Here is a 17,087-nt window from a genome sequence, read left to right as displayed (position 1 = left end):
TGGAATTCAGGGAGAGAGGGAGAGAGAGGGGAAAAAAGAAAATAAATAATAACAAAAACTATGTTTATGATAAGCCGGGGAGTTTTGCAAGATGTTCTTTTCTTTCCTTCTCCCCGAACAGGAAAATGTAGAGGAGAAAGTTTATGAAGTCAAGGAACAAAGAAAGCAAACCACTTGTTTCCTCTCAGACAATAGCAGGGCCAGAGTAATCCAAACACCCACCCAGCAGATGAACACTTTGCATGTCTAGTTTGCAATTATTCTGATACAAGAAGCATCATTTTTCTCTATAGCCAGGTTTCAAAGGGCCATTGTGCTGTGAAGAAAATGAAAACAAAACCAGCCAACCTGGTTCTGATTTGGCTCAATACCCCATCTGCTAAACTACATGAAAAATTTCAGAATTGAATCCTTTCTGGCAACAAGTGGCATAAATCAGTTTTAAGTATAAGTCCCCATCATGCTTATTCATGCTGCTTAGAAAAGGAGGGGGCGGATTTACAATATATGTCTCTAGTTTCTATTTTAGAAATGACAGAAATTTCTATTTTTCCAGTACTTATTAATCATCCAGCCGTTTCTTTTTTGCAGTTAACATTAGCACATGATGCTGGACTAGTAATACCAAGGTTTTTGGTATTTTGCTTTCTTGGCTGAGCACAGTATTATAATTCCCCGAGAAGTTATGTATAATCACAGTGTTATCCAAATAAATGAAAGACTCAAGAATAATTTCAGTGTCCATATTTCAAAAATTTATTTATCTCAAACTGTGCATAATGGAGTAAAAACTTAAGTTGAAAATGTACCTGTTATAAGGATGATATTAGTTCAAATATATACATGGATTCTCGGCAGACTGATTCAAATAATACAGAGCCGAATCTTTTAAAATACAACTACGGAAAATAAAGGGGGGAAAACCTTAAAATATCACAATAAATTTACAGAAATATTACAAACCATAAGAAAATATTTCAAACACAGTAATTTCATGGTTTTTTTTATCTGAACAAAATGGAAAGTTGGGATCGAACAAAAGCTATTATAAATTACCAACGATGTCAACCTGCATGGCCATTTTTGCTTTTAACAGTAAGTTATAAAATTTAGTACAATCTAAAACTTTTGCCCTTTTAAACAAGACCACAGAGATGGTTCGCCAGTACTTATTCTAATTTTTTCCTTTTGTACAATTTTTAAACAATTAAAATGTCCAAATTTGAATAATTTTCTTCTTTCCACGTTTGCAACTGTCCTAAATTTCAGCTGCAGAATCAAAATTCAGCAAGAAGCCTCTCCTTGAAAAATATTGGCAAATTCTCAGCTTATAAACAATGGACATTTTGATTGCCATGTTTATCTCGATAAATACTGTACAAAAGTTGCTTGCAAATATTAAAACATTTTTTTCGTCGCTTGGAGACTAGCTCTAAATATTATTGGTAAAGACTTTTGCAAACTTCCTGCAAAGCTCCTACCGTACCACTAGAACTTTTAAAAAGTTTTTCGTAGCTTTCTTTCCTCCAGATCTATACAAGGTCCATTCCCCCGCCCTCCCCACCCTCCCCTGGTTTTCTCTGTACAAAAATAGTCCCCCAAAAAGAAGTCCAGGATCTCTCTCATAAAAGTTTTCTTGTCGGCATCGCGGTTTTTGCGTGAGTGTGGATGGGATTGGTGTTCTCTTTTGCAGCTGTCATTTGCTGTGGGTGATGGGATTTCTTTTCCTTTTTCTTTTTGAGCGTACCGGGTTTTCTCCATGCTGTTTCTTACTCTCCTCTTTTGCACCCCTCCCATTTCCCTCGTTTTTCTTTGAAAATTTCTCCCCCCTCCAGTTCGCTGTCCGGCCCTCACATGTGTGAGAGGGGCAGTGTGCCGTTAATGGCCGTGCCGGGCACCGGGCCGCTCTGGTAGTGCTGGGACATGTGAAGTCTGCTGGGGGCGGCGGGTTCCGGCACCTCGGCGCCGGGGAGATACATGCTGATCATGTCCCGGAGGTCCCCGGCCTGGCAGGGCGCCCTGGAGTGGGAGGAAGAGGTAACCACAGGGGGGCTGGAGCTGGCCTCGGACTTGACCACCGAACCCATGGAGCCAAGAGCCATGCCAGGGGTGCCCTGCTGCGAGTAGGACATGCTGTAGGTTGGCGAGCCGTTCATGTAGGTCTGCGAGCTGGTCATGGAGTTGTACTGCAGGGCGCTCACGTCGTAGCGGTGCATGGGCTGCATCTGCGCTGCGCCGTGCGCATTGAGGCCCGGGTGCTGCGGGTAGCCCAGCTGGTCCTGCATCATGCTGTAGCTGCCGTTGCTCCAGCCGTTCATGTGCGCGTAACTGTCCATGCGCTGGTTCACGCCCGCGCCCAGGCCGGCGCCCACCCCGACCCCGCTCGCCATGCTGTTGCCGCCGGGGGCCAGCAGCCCGCCGGGCAGCGTGTACTTATCCTTCTTCATGAGCGTCTTGGTTTTCCGCCGCGGCCGGTATTTATAATCCGGGTGCTCCTTCATGTGCAGCGCTCGCAGCCGCTTAGCCTCGTCGATGAACGGCCTCTTCTCCGTCTCCGACAAAAGTTTCCACTCCGCGCCCAGGCGCTTGCTGATCTCCGAGTTGTGCATCTTGGGGTTCTCCTGGGCCATCTTGCGCCGCTGCCCGCGGGACCACACCATGAAGGCATTCATGGGCCGCTTGACGCGGTCCGGGCTGTTCTTCTGGTTGCCGCCGGCCGCCGCCGCGGTGGAGTTACCGCCGCCGCCGCCGCCCCCCGAAGTTTGCTGCGGGCCCGGCGGCTTCAGCTCCGTCTCCATCATGTTGTACATGCGGGCGCTGTGCGCGGGCCCGGCCCGCCGGCGGCCGCCGACCCTCGGCCCGGCCGGGACTTTGCGGGGCCCGCGGGCGGGGGGAGAGGAGGAGGGGAGGCGGGCGGGGGTGTCGGGAGCGCAGGGCTCCGCGAGGAAAATCAGGCGAAGAATAATTTGGGGGAAAAAAAGAGAGAGGCAAACTGGAATCAGGATCAAAAAAAGCGCTTCCCTCCTCCTCTGGCCGATCCTGCCGCCGCCGATGATTGTTATTATTATTTTTTGGAAAGGCTTAAGCCTGGGGCTCAAACTTCTCTCCCTTTCTTTCTCTCTCCTCTTCTTTCTCTCAGTCCTAGTCTTAAAGAGGCAGCAAACTACTTTCCCCCTTTTGCAAACACTCTCTTCTCTGCCTTGACAACTCCTGATACTTTTTTGAACAAGTTAATAGACAACCATCCATGTGACGGGGGCTGTCAGGGAATAAATGGGTTTCTAGCGACCAATCAGCGCGCGGTGGCTCCTCCACTCGAGCCCAGCCTCGCTGCCGGGTTTTGCATGAAAGGGGGCGGGGCCTCCCGCGCCGCCGGCCGCGCGGGGGAGGCCGGGGGAGGAGGGGGCAGGCGAGGAGGGGGAGGAGGCTCCCAGAGCCAGCCTGCCAGCCACTGAGAAACCTTTGTATCCCCTGTCGCAGCAACAGGTCACACCACACGCCTTTTCGAAGGAAGTGGGTAAACAGCACTAAGACTACGTGGGTTTTTTTTTTTCTTTAAACTTAATATTGATTTACTTTTTGGTGCAGGGTACTTAAATGAGGATGGGACGCGGGAAGCAGCTAAGGTGCGGGGGTGGGGCAGGGCACAGTGGGTGGCTCAGGGCGGCTGTCCAACTTGTATTTCTGGAAACAGCCAGTGCAGGAGTTGGTGTGTCATTGTTCTCCTGCTCATCCACAGCACTCCCCCCCCCCAACTCCAGCCCCTCTGGTGCGGCTCCGGTACTGCGCTCTTCCACTCTCCTCTCTTATCTTACAGGTGCCAACACTCTCTCACGCCCTTCTCACAGTCCCGACTAGAAGTTAGGAGACCCAAACCTCTGTCCTCAAAACCTTCCTTGCTTCCACGTAACTTGCTCTGTTCTTAAAAATAAATCCTGCTCGGACCATAAGGCAGACTCTAGAGCTGAGAACCGGCAGGCCTGGGTAAGCTGCCATCTCCCTGTCCAACTCAGCTCTTTGGCCCAGGAAACTGCAGCTCTTCCTCTTAGCCCCAGCCACATCTCCCACTAGACTGTCTTCATTCAACCGTAGCAAAGGGGATGCCCCTACTGTCTCCCCCCACTCCCCATTCCCATCCCATGCCTCCCCGAAAGAAGGGTTTCGGTCGTGCGGGTTTCAAATGGGGGCTGGGGAAAGAGACAGACGGAAGGGCGCTCAAAAGTGCAGGCGATGGGGGAGGGTGATTTCAACTTCCTGGCATCCCACGGCACTGTACGGAGGTGGCTTTTGGGCCGCAGTCACAAACTCCCTCCCACGCAGAGTTCCCAGGACTCGAGCAGAACCAGCCCTGGCATTTCCCCCGTCGATTTCCACTGTGGTGGCCGCAAAGCCCAGGCCGCGCAAGGCTGGGGCTGCGCCGCAAAGGGGCTCAAGGCCTGGGAGGCGGGGTCGATGCTCTCCAGGCACAGGTGCAGGCAGCGCACACTGGGAGAAGGCGGCCGGGACTGGAGAAGGGGGAGCCCAGCAAGGCCCGGTTAGAGGAGGATGAGATGGGGGCGGGGGTAGGGGCTCAGGAATCTTGCCCGCCCAGGACCCAAGAGGGTAATTTTAGCCGCTCTCCCATTGTCCCGACGTAAAGATTTCAATAGGTAGGCGCTCAATGCGGAGGGCAATGGCAGCACGTCCGTTACAAATAGGTAGTTTTGTTTCTCTTGTTGTCGCTACACGGAGTCAAACAAAGCCTCGTCTAAGTTTCCTTCCACTCTCTTGTTGGGATCTTTGTGGCTAAAATGCACTTGACTACAAAGGGTGGGGTGGGGGGGAATAAAGAAAAAAAAACCTGATGCCATTTCTTTTTTATAAAGGGCTTAAACCATCAGGGTTACTTATTTTCTTTCTTCTGTAACACTCTCTCCGCCCCCTCCTCCCCTGGTCTACCCTTACTCACCCTAAGAAAATGTACTGAATAGTATCTACCAGCCACGTTCCATTTATTATCTTTACAAAACGGTGCATTGTTTTGTTCCTTACTAACCTTCTTCCCATAATCACTCCCCCGACCCCCAATTTCTCCAATCTCTGCCCTCCCTAGCCTGTTACTGTCAAACTCACAGTAAGTATACCCACTGGAAACTCAGAAAAGTTGTAAGAAAAAGAATTCTGCAGACTTTCCTTAAGTTATTTCCAATCAACCTTCCTGCCCCCCGAAGGTTCTTTTTCTCTCAAGTTATGGCTTGTTTTAGCTCTTGGGAACCCGGAAAGGGTGAGACTGGGTTTCTCAAAATGCATACATATTTGGCGCTCTTCAAAATACAGCACTGTTTTCTGTTTAATCGAGGTGTAATATTAAGGTAAACACGGACCTGGAGATTAGGAAAGAGAAAAGGTTGAGAAGATCTGGAGAAGAGAAGGCGGCCACCGGCTTTTCAGCGCGGCTGGTTTCAGGGATGTGGCTGGTGCGCCCCCTGCTGGTAGATTCGCTTTTCCAAGACTATTGCTTTTACCTTTAAAAGAAGGAGTTTGAAAATAATTAAAGTAAAAAAAAAAAAAAAAAGAGGGGGATGGAAAATCAGACTAATTATACATAATCTAAACAAAAGAAAAGTTAACATATCTTATAAGCTGCGGAACCAAATCATAAGAATCAGATTTAATTTGCCTAACTTAGAAATATACATACAACCTCGAGATAAGTGGGAGGTTAGACCATAGGAAAAATAGGTACAAATTATGAGATTCAACATGTGAATGAATTATGATTGTCCAGACGCCACAAAGGGCAGACCAAGCATTCACTTTATGATTGTGTATGCATCGGTCTGCTTAATAGCATTATTCTAAAAACTTTAAAAAGCTTGTGGATAATTGTTTGAAGAAACAACCAGGGAATTGGTGTGGATAAGGGTAGTGTATGTTTGTTAACATAAATACTAATAACAGATGGTTATAGACACAAATCTTTTAAATCTCGCTGCCTTTCTCTCAAGGCACAATTTTTTTTCTTGGGAGGATATATAACAGATTTTACACATTCTCAGATGCATGTGTTTGTGCATGAACTCTATAATAATGTATTTAAGAGGTTAAAGGGGTTGGCTAGGTCTTTTATTAATTGCTTTTATCACATAAATAAGCTATGGAAATACATTACAATTGTGTTATCATTGGTTGCATTTATTTACAGCTTTATTTTAATTAAGCCTGCTGTACTTATCCAGACAATAAACTAACTGTGGCTGGCGATTATGCATAATAATGTGCTATGAAAATAAGATTAAAGAAGATGGTGATAGCAGGAACATTTTCTCATTAGATTTTTTAGAACATATGCATTTAAAAAAATCAGATCACTGCCCACTCTATTTCAATCCAGCACCATCACTGATCCCTAAATATAATAACTATAACAATTCCAACAGATGACAGAAGCGACACTGTTTTAGGTTTGTAAGAGACGCTACAGTACTAACAACAATATACCATTGACTGCTAGACAATCAAAAAAGACTTGGAACAGGATGCTTCATCCTCTGAGAATCTAAAATGTTGCCATTGGCACAATTTAGGAAAATTGAAAGTGCTTAATCTAAAGGGAGTGTAACACTTCCCTTCCATGGCCAACAAAAAAGCTACATACTTTTAGAGCAAGATTAGTAGTTAGTAACAAAAATGCATGACTCCTGGAATATTCTGATTTTATTTTGTTCTATTATAGGCCCTAGCCAAAAGGCCTTAACTGTTAAGTGTAACTCAATTTTATTTCAAAATCTTTCACATTGATTTTTCTCTCCTAAAGTCTCCTCAGCACTCCTCAAGTATTATATCTGAAACCAACTAACAATTTTGTGGAGATAGGGGACTGTAGACTTATTTTTTCTTCTTAGTGTCAAATAGAGGTTTAACTTGCAGTAATTAGGTGAGAACTAGCCAAGCATCTTACTATTATGATGCTTGTTAAAAAACGCTTCTTTTCTGCATCTGCATTTGAGTGTGTTCCCCTCCTCTCTTAATCTTCTTATGGAAATGAAGGCAAACGGCAGGGAACCTGCAGAGTCTTGGAGAATGTCCTTGTTAACTGGAATTTCTCAGCATTGCTAATTAGCAGAGTTTGACGACCACCAGTATTGGGGGAAAGCTCTGTTTAACCACTCACAAACCATTCTGAGGAAGAGCAGACTAATTTTATTTTGTAATTAAAATCTGAAAAGGGCCCTATTTGACAGTTAGGGCTATGAGAGTTTTATCTCCCCGTGAAATAATTACTGCCTTGATAACTCAATTTTCTGAAAAATGTCAACTGTGGGCTCCAAAAGTTTTAATTTCATTACGTAAGGAAAAAAGTGAGAAAAATAGAAGAAAATGTACAGAAAGGTTTTCTAATTCTAGAACTGGTTAAATATACAAGCAGCCAGATGTGGTCAAATGAAGGTTTTTTTTCCTTCCCTTTTTTGTCATGTTTCCTCCGAATCCTAACCTTCCAACAATCTCCTCTAAAAGTGACCATAGCAGCAATCATACTGCAGTGAAAGAGATCATACCAGTAGTCTGGTAAATGAGAAGAAAACAAAACTACAAAGCTAAGTACAGCAACTGGAGAAAAGTTTCTAATTTTAAAGGCCAAAAATAAAGGAAAATTTAAATGTTTAGGACAATGCTGGTACAATTTGGTGAGATGATATTTATATTTATCCTGTAATACAAGAAAATTGAGAATTGCAGAGTAAGGAGACTGGCATAAGCCAATTTTTAAAACATTTCCTTCTCCTCTGTAAGTCACAAAAGATCTCAGTCACTTCAAATTGGAGCATGCTACACGACTTCCAGAATGACCAAAGCTTGATTCTTCATTTCAGAAACAAACACATATAAATGAAGGTAAATAAGTGCATTAGAAGATTTTTTTCCCTTCAAAGTGCATTGCATACTTTCCAAAAATAATCAACATGAAATAAGCTGGAAAAGGTTAGGATATAGAAAGTAAGAGCAAAAATTCAAAATTGAATTGTACCATTGTCAAACTTCATTTCCTTTAGACTGTGAAGGATCCCTCATAGGAATTCCTAGAGGGGATAGACACCTTAATTTTTACAATACAATTTTCAAAATGATAGAAACTCTTTCATCTAGATTTCCCCCATTTTTTTCCTATGTCAAACTTGTCAGATTTTGGAAGTGTGAAGGATTAGTGACAGTAACTATAATGAATGTTTCTAGATGATAAAAAGAATAAACATATATCTCCATCCCTTTCTATTTACTAAGATAGAGATATGCATATGGTTGCATGGTACACTGGCAATTTCAAATTGCTTAATCATATTTTTTTCTTCTTGTCTGTCCCTTCAGCACCTTGCCTTTAATTTCCAGAAGTGGTATTACACTTAACAAATGAACAAGGGATAACAATTGCTGTTTCAGTCCAGACCCAATTTCACCAAATAATTTCACTCAAGAGCTGTAAGTACCCTTGAAACCTAAGGAATGCAGAACAGCTTTGCATTCAGCTCCCCTTTTTACTCATTCTCTTTCATCTAATTCTCATTGATGAAATAAATACATTTTGAAAAGAATTCAATAGTTATAAAACTAAATATATTTCCCCTTACTTTAAATTATAGCAACAAAAGTAGTATATAATCATTTGTGTAGGTCTTTCAAGCTGCATATAATAATCATCATGTTACTTACAGTATTATATATGAACATCCTTCTTATATTCTAGCTCAAATATTTCCTGGAGAAATTAATTCACAATTTCATTTCCATTTCTGAATTATCAAGCAATTTTAACGTAAGTTAAGATTCTCTCCCTGCACTACAGCTGTTGTCCAGGAGAAAATGTAGTGTGACCATTAAATGATTTAATTATTTTAAATATAAATTCCCTTTTAAAAACATAGACTGAAAACCTAAAGAGCTGCCACCAGTGGTTTTCAGTTGCATTAAATCTATGACTTTTATTTTTAAAATTAGAAGAAAATTTTTTAAAAGGCAAAATGATCAGTAGGAACTGCAGGTAGCCCAAAAAGCCACTGGACCTTTTACACCTGTAAATCATTGCTTGAGTCTAAATACATATCTCTCTGATTGACCACACTATCTTATGCAATTAATCATACCAAAGGAAAAGGTCTTCCTTGGAATCCCACTTTTCCAGTGGCTAGGGTTATTACCCTCATTTTAGAGAAAAAACAGTTGTTTTAAATTCTCCAACTGTGATTACTTCGTTTAGTTGTGACCACAACTTTTGTGGGAAAAACAAACCTACACTTTCCTTAACCTTTCTCTATCCAGTATTAAATGACACTCCAGTGCAGGCTGGGCTACCCTTTCACTGCAAGGACAATTTACCAAGCAGGGAAAACGTCTTTCCCTTAGCCTGGCCCCTGCCACACCGCATAAATGGAATTTAGTCTTCTTTCTTCTGGAATCTTATGGAACATACTGCTACCGTGTTATCCACAAGTTCCCTTTCCAGAAGTACAGTTGGACTCAATACAAACCACAAAAGTGATAAAATCTCAGAGGGCTGATGTGTTTGGCACCCAAAAAAACAAGTTGGGGAAAGAAATTAGATCTACGTAACATGTGAGGGACAGACAGGAATACTATCAGAGGAAAAGGAAGAAAGCTTTCACCTGTGGCATGAAAAGAAGTTAAAACAAACCACTGGAAAAAAAAAAGTCATCCTACAATCACCATCATCCCTAAACGAAACTATTACCACTTTTTTCAAAGATCTGCAGCTGCGGCTTGCCCTGGAAAGTGCTCTAAATCAAAGTGTACACCCATCCTGGGCGGGCTGGCATCCTCAAGGCCTCCCATTGACATCTGGAACCCTCTCCCAAAAGCTATTCCGGCCTCAAAAGAAATGCCTGAGAAGTCGGCCTTCCCAGGGGCCCACTTCTGCTTGCCCCCAGCGCCCCTCTTCCAGTCCTGGCTCAGATGGAGTTGGGTTTCCAAACCCATCCCAGTGGAATTCTCGGATCGCTGGCCTGATAATCTTTAAAGGCTCCTTCGGAGCTGGGGCTCTGACTTTTATCTTCCCTCCCACCCTTCTTCCCATTTTGCTGGCTCTCCCCACTCCTTTTTCGTCTCGCCCCACCCCCCCTCCTTAATTTGAAGATCATTGACACGATAGGCTGTAATGAGTCCTTCAGAAACTGTTATGATCTACAGTGACAATCTCTGCACCTAATTCACAGATTATTGACAAGCACCGTGGGCTCAATGGTGTCAAGTTGTACTTGTGGTTTCAACACCCTGCAGCAACCCACGTAGCCGCTGGGCCCTGGATTAGGACCCCCAGTCTGGCAGTGCTTATCTGCCCGTCTGAGTGATGGAGAGATGAGTATCAGTCTATACCTCAACTGCTTCAAGCCCGCCTGGGCTTTTTCCCTGGCGCCTTTGTCTGTGTCAGGGTTGGAGCAACGAAACTGAAAGATCTCCAGAGTTTAAAAGCAGAGTGAAAGAGCAAATTTAATAAATGAGAGCTCAGCCTTGAATCTTAGTTTTTATTAATAGAGTCATGTCCCCCACACCCAAATAACTATCAAACTTCAAACCACATGTACTGTTTTTCAGAGTTCGGGTTCTCTCCTGGGTTCATCATGAAAGGTGTGAGAGGGATGAAGGGGAAAAGGGTCTGAGGAGTTGGCAGGGTCTCAGTGGGCCTAAGCTAAGTGGGCCCATCCGCCTGGATAGTCCTCAGAATCCAGCAAGATTGGTTACTTACAAAGCAGGGCGCCCAGCCAACCCGCGCGGGCTCAGGCCTGGACGCTGGGACAGGAGACCAAAAATGCCCGCCCCGCCCCTAAAGGGCGCTTTGCCGCCGCGGAGAAACGCGGCCCGTTGCCAGCCGCTGCGGTTTTCCCTGCTACTAAGGAATCAGTCACTCGCTGCCCCCTCCTCAGCCCTCAAAGATGGAGGGGCTGCCTTCCTGCTGGCGGCCTTGGGGCGTGGGATTCGGGCAGGTGCTGCGGCCCCCTGGGACCACAGAAATAACACTGCGTCGGGAGAGCTGGGTGGCATTCCCAGGCCTGGGCCACCCACTTGTTTAGCTCTCTTTCCTCAACTAGGGGTTATGCTTTCTCCATGGGCCCTAGAAAGTTGGGCACTCGCTCCCGGCACGCCCACCCGTCCGCAGCCAGGTGCGGCTTCTCCCTCCTGCCTTCACCCAACAGCCTGCTACCCCACAGGCTGGGACCCCTGGGTGCGGAACGGGGTGGAAATCTCCAGGACTCTGCTATTGCACGTTCGACATCACTTCTGAATAGCAGGCATATACTCTCTTTCTGGCGTCGCCTCCAACATTTTGCTGGCTTTGGCCTCCCTACCCCACGGGCTGCGGGAACCACTGAGCAGCATTCGGACCTCGGCTGTCAGCGCACCGTTTCTTACCTTACCGGTTGGCGCGGTTTCACAAAACTAGCACCGACTATATTATTTCTGTAATGGGGACAAGCCTTTTGGTAGAGCAAAAGGTGGGGGTGCTGTGGCTGGAATCCTGCTTGCCTGTCTTTTCGATAGAATTCGGGGTAGAGATTTTATCAAAAGGCTTGATTCTTCTCTCCTGCCATGGCATCTGAACCTACTTACTAAAAAACCTAAGCCGAGATCTAATTCTGGAACCAGATGGAGAAGTCATCTCTCATCGCACTGAATAGCAATTCCCCTTGAAATGTTACCTCGAATTCGCTAATTTTGGGAGGTGGGAAGAATAAACATAAAGGTATCATAAACCTTGCATAGCCATAGTATTCAATATTTTAAAAAGCCATTCTTTTATGAAAAATTAAGCCGATTTCCGTCAATAAGCAAACTTTAAAAAAAGCGATCTCTAAACTTCTTAAGGGTAAAGTTAAAATCAATAACCATAACCCTGAAGATGTAAATCTTAAAACATCTTGTTCATTTAGCACAGTAATTATTTCTATTTGATTTTAAACAATTAAGCAAACCCACATTTCCCTATTGTTTTAAATTCAGAGGATGTGCCATTTGTACAGTTTCTCTTTCTGAAATAATGCAAAGGCTACTTTTGCCCTCAATTGCTGACCAAAAAGAAGAAGAAATAATAATAATAATAAAGGCAAAGCTCTTTATTATGTAGACAGGTAGTTTTTCAGAAGTGTAAAAATACTCCCCCTTCCCTAGGATAATTTGGATTCCTGGTCAACGAAATGCTGAATTTCAAAGAAAACCTTCCTTACCATTGGCACACCTTCCCCGAAATCCTGCGGCTAAGATAAAAGAAAAAAGATACCAGGCACCTGTTTCTTAGCCAGTATGTGTTTCTTAGCCAGTATCTGGGAAGGGAAAACTTTGACCAGGATTGGTTTGGGGGATGGGAAACACTCAAAGAAGAGACTGGTCTTTTAATTATACTCTGGAAATAAATACATAAAAGCAAGTTATTTCGTTTACTCGAAGGCTCAGTTACAATACTTGCAGGACCTCTGAGGGCATGCAAGACGCTGCTGATAACGTCAAAACAGCAAGCAGCAGCATCTTCCGTTTAATTTTTTGAAATGTGGACAAAACGGAGGAAGTATACTTTGCTTGATTCTCCACGGCTACAGAAAAAATGCTTTGTTTTTCCTCACTTTTCTTTACCTGTTTTACCATCGCAGAACCTTTCAAAAGAGTTACAAAACCAAACCGGGTGGGGGATGGCTGGGATGTGAGGAGGAGGAATAGGACAGTCTTTATTTTTTATTGAATTAAAATTGTAGTATCGCCTCTTTAGTTTTTTATTGAGTTAATATTATATTATCTTTCAAGGATGTAAAAATTTGTTTCCGCGTCCCGTTTCTTTTTTGGAGGGCAATAAAGAGTTTTCTCTAACCCCAGAGCAGGATTCCAGCGATTTCCGGGACTGGCGCTGCGCAGCTCCTACTGTGTCCAACAGGGGGCGCTGGGCACGAACCTGCGCAGCGGCTCAGTGCCGCTTCACATCTGAGTCGGGTTCCATCCCCGGAAGGCGAGAGCCGCTCGCGGGGTCGAGTACAGAGCTTTAGTCTTCGTGGATAAAAAGAGATTAAAGGCTAAATTCTTTTTTGGGTATACGTGTGTGTATGTGTGTGTGTGTGTGGGTGTGTGTGTATATGTGTGTGTGTATGTGTGTGTGTGCGCGCGCGCGCATGGGGGGGTGGTTATCAATTTTAACCAACTACGAAAATGTAGAGCTTTTTATCCTTTGATGTTCTTATAAAGAAACTCCTATCGGATGAGAAATTACACGGTTTCTGAGCCAACACTGCAGCTATAGTGTGGGGGAAATTATTTAATTAAAAATATATTTTTCCATCTGTTCACATGATCTTTTTAGAAGTACTTAAAAAGCTGACACTGATCCCTTTGGCCTGTTAACCTTGCCCCCAGTTTCAAATACTTTTAACTATATCGAAGGCCTTTCTATTAATTTGAAGGAGAAAAAAAGGAGACCTAAATATTTAAATCACCCCTAAATAGTTACTCCTCTGCACTCCCCCGCCCCACCCTTTCTTTAAACAGGGGCTTTTATGTGAGTGACACATTTCACGCTTCCGATTCTGCAAAGCCAGGTATAAATGACAAGGAGCGGCTCTAAATAATAATAATAATAAAATCTAATTTGGGACTACATAACACCCAAGTAGAGTATAAGAAAAGATCTAAATAAAATTGTAATCCACCCACCCCCCCCCCCACCCAACTAAAAAAAAAAAAAAATCCTTCACCTGTATTTAAATAGCGTGTCTTTAATTACAGCAGTTGGGGATGCATGAGGCTGAAATGAAATTAGCAGTCATTACCAGTCCTTTAACTCTGTGGTGCTTTTGATCAGCACTAAATTAGCTTTCCAGTCCTAACAAAGACTCTACAGCAAGCAGTGGGCTGTAAATAAGACAGCGCGACCTGCCCTCAACACCTTTTCTCTTGTCAATCATAGCTCTATCATTCAGCCCAAGATTAACCTTTATCTATCAAATTAAAAAAAAAGAAAAGAAAAAAGAAGGAAAGAAAGAAGAAAAAGAAAAAAGAAAAAGAAGGCGGGAAGGAAAGCCCCCTGACCACCACATGTCGCAATAACAGAGGTTCCCAAGAGCCCCCTTAAAATTGTATTATAATGAGCCCGTGTCAGAATCTGCAATTTCCAAATCATCCCTTCCTACTCCACCCCCCTACACCTCTCGAGTATGTTAGAAGAGTCAGAATGCTGTTCAGGTAGGAAACGAATCCTACTCCTTCTCCCCCGCCCGCAATGGCTAATTGGGCGTGGACCACCCTCCATAAGTCAATTTGCCATTAGCCTGTCCTCCTCTATTAGTCTAACAAGATTTAGGGAGAGGAGGGGATGTTTGAGGAGGAAACACTGGTGAGTTTAAGACATATATATATAAGTTCCTAGGCTGAAAACAATCAATTTACTCCACTAATAGTCTCTAGATTCTAAGTCTGCGGAGGAAAAAAACCAACGGCAATAACAAAAACCCAGCTGCTTTTCCCAGTACTGCATTACGAAAGTAAAACATTGGTTCAAGTTGCCATTAGAGGGCGCCAAAGAGCAAGCCCCCATCACCCCTCGCTCGACTTCCCGCAGAAACCCTCCCACCTTCCAGCTTCGCCATGCTCTGTAATTCCTTCTCTCAGGTAATATTTCCTGCTTATCCTGCCCTCTTGCATTTCTGTCTTCCTCTATGTCAATCTCTTATAAAAAAACGAGGTATCGCCATGTCCCCTTCCTCTTGTTTTGCAACTTCCCCCCACCCCTAACCACCACCAAATAGTTAAGACGCCGATTGAAGTAGTAGCAACCCCTTAATGATATGTACCTTTTGAATCAAATCACTCTTTCCATTTAGTAACATTGGTCTGGAAGAGGTTCTTTGTGGGGGTGAAATGCTAGAGTTTAACATTTTTAAGATGGAAGCCTGAATTTTTCATTAGTGGGTTTCTTTCTGGGGGCTCACAGATCTATTTCTTCAGTTTCATAGTAAAAGAAACACACCCTTGTAAGACAACTGATTAAGTTCAGTACCAAAACCTCCAAAATAGAATGAAATAATGTCATTTCATTTCTGCATTTGTTAAATCTAAATTAGAATTTAATTCCAAAAGTTAACGCTTTCAGACTTAAATCTACCAGTGTTAAATGACTGCCACACAGGGTGTATTTCCAGATCTCTTAAAGGTCAAAAGAAAAACAGAATGAGTGGGGAAGAAAGTGAGGTGGGGGGAGGAGTGAGCTAGCAGTGAATGTCAAAGTTGGGTTGCAAGCTACTTACATGTCCATGCCAGATCAGGGTGTTGTCTTGTAGCAGTTTGATTGGCAGGTAAAAAAGCGAAAGAACGTGAGGGCTCCCTGAGCCTCTTGTCAGCCCAAGCTTGATCACTTCTCACCGGACAGAACCAGTTGAAGGAGCTTGCAGTTCCCCTCTCGTCCTTCATCCAAGGCACCGTGAATCCATTTCGGCTTTTCTTCCCCCCAGTCTTTCCATCAGCCTCCTGCCTTCACCCGCATCGCCTTACACCAGCCTCCAAGACCTAGCCTAGCTTTGCCACTGCAATCCCCTGCAACAAGAAAAATCGTTTATGGCTTAAAACCCCAAATGGCTGATTTTTTAAAAGAGAGAGAGAGGGAGAGGGAGAGAGAGAAGAGAGAGAGGGTGAGGGGGAGAGAGAGGGGGAGCGAGAAGAATGCACCCAGAGAACAACAAAAAAGTCAGTTATCCTAACACTGCTCTATCCCCCCACCGTACAGAAGAAGAATAAAAAAAAAAGCTTTATGTTTTTTCAGTGGGTATTCAAAGATAATTTGATGCCATTGTTTCTGCTACAGATGGTTCTTTTAAATACAATAACACGGCTCTTTGTGCAGGCTACCCACAATAAAAATCGAAAGCGTTCCCCTGAATAACCATTTTGTTCTCTCTTGTATGGGGCCAACAAAAGATGCCGTGAGGTAATGGGTTCTGTTTATTGAAGCCATAGAATAGGGGTTTGATAAAGATTTTTTTAAAGCAGAAGACCTTGCAAGGTCGGGCTGATCTCTTCATATTTTTTTATTAAAATATTTGTCCAATAGATTATTCCTTGGTGCAGCTGCAGGTTTCCTCCTCAATTCTTAATCAGCCCAAACATCTGTCTCTTTGAGGAGGCTTTTAAAAATCTACAATTGTATCATTGGTGCAGTAACCTTATCAAACCCTGAGTTTTTAGGCTCAGTACAGGCAAAGGCAATGAAGTTTCAATTCTATTTGGTCCTGATGGGGTGAGGCAGAGGGTTGGGGGAAGAGGAGATAAGCAACCCCAGATAGAGTGACTGAAAAAAAAAAAGAGACTTTCCTCTCCCCCACTCTCTGGTTGGCCGTGCACAACTGTATGAGCCAGACACACAGATCACTGAGGGCTTCTTTCATCCCAAGGTGTTTCTCCCCATCTCTGCAAGACCCCGCCAGTACGCGCATGCTAGACAGGGGCTGGGCATGTTTTCTTAACATACTTGCCCTTTCCTCCAGTAAGGTCTCCAATCCTGGAAAACCTAGGATGGGAGCCCAGTGGGAGGAGTGGAACAAGCTAAAGGTTAGTCTTTAGCACCCAGAAGGTCCTACTTTTGGCTCTTTTTGATTCATCATTAGCTAGCTTTGACTCACTAATTGCAGCCATGCGAGGGACTGGTGGCCACAGCCTTCCTATTACAGCACCCTATCCCCTCAGGCTTGCTCTTACAGCCACCTGGCTTCCTCCCTCTCAGTTCCACAGAGAGCATCCGCTTCCTCTCACAAGGGAAACCCTGCCACCTAGACCCCCCCTAAGGTCTGTATCAACTCTGAGAGAGCCTGAACACTTGGCAGTGAGGGCGCTGTGGGGGATGGTGTTCTTTACCGACTAGGTTTGTCTACCTTTCTATAGGAACTAATGCCAGGGCTCTCTGGGCCTCCAATAGCCCAGAGTGACAGGAATCCACTTTCATGACTCCTGCTCTGTGTTGTCACTTGTGGCAAGACAATAGTGTGGAAAAATGGCTTTAATCTTAAAAACATGTTTTCACTGGATTCTCTACCTCTGTCCTCCACCCAGTTCATTTCTCCCTTTCTTCTCAT

General features: G+C 44.1%; 1 protein-coding gene and 1 long non-coding RNA gene across 5 annotated transcripts in view; both read right to left on the bottom strand.

The window, feature by feature from the left end:
• LOC129058743 (uncharacterized) overlaps positions 1 to 17,087 on the bottom strand; it is a 686,790-nt gene that overhangs the window by 28,452 nt on the left and 641,251 nt on the right. For all 4 annotated transcript variants that reach the window (XR_010139317.1, XR_010139316.1, XR_010139319.1 and 1 more), the window contains one exon: positions 15,270 to 15,555. This is a non-coding gene — a long non-coding RNA (uncharacterized LOC129058743). The remainder of the gene's footprint in view (positions 1 to 15,269; positions 15,556 to 17,087) is intronic.
• On the bottom strand, positions 95 to 3,298 carry SOX2 (SRY-box transcription factor 2). Its single transcript, XM_002814321.6, has one exon. The coding sequence runs from the start codon at positions 2,808 to 2,810 to the stop codon at positions 1,851 to 1,853; it is 960 nt and encodes a 319-aa protein (XP_002814367.1). The 5' UTR covers positions 2,811 to 3,298; the 3' UTR covers positions 95 to 1,850.

This window comes from Pongo abelii, chromosome 2 (assembly GCF_028885655.2).
Source record: "Pongo abelii isolate AG06213 chromosome 2, NHGRI_mPonAbe1-v2.0_pri, whole genome shotgun sequence".
Lineage (NCBI taxonomy): Eukaryota > Metazoa > Chordata > Mammalia > Primates > Hominidae > Pongo > Pongo abelii.
This window is presented reverse-complemented; position numbering and strand designations above follow the sequence as displayed.

Coding starts and splice junctions, on each gene's coding strand:
- SOX2 (XM_002814321.6), bottom strand. CDS start 2,810: ATGTACAACATGATGGAGACGGAGCTGAAGCCGCCGGGCCCGCAGCAA.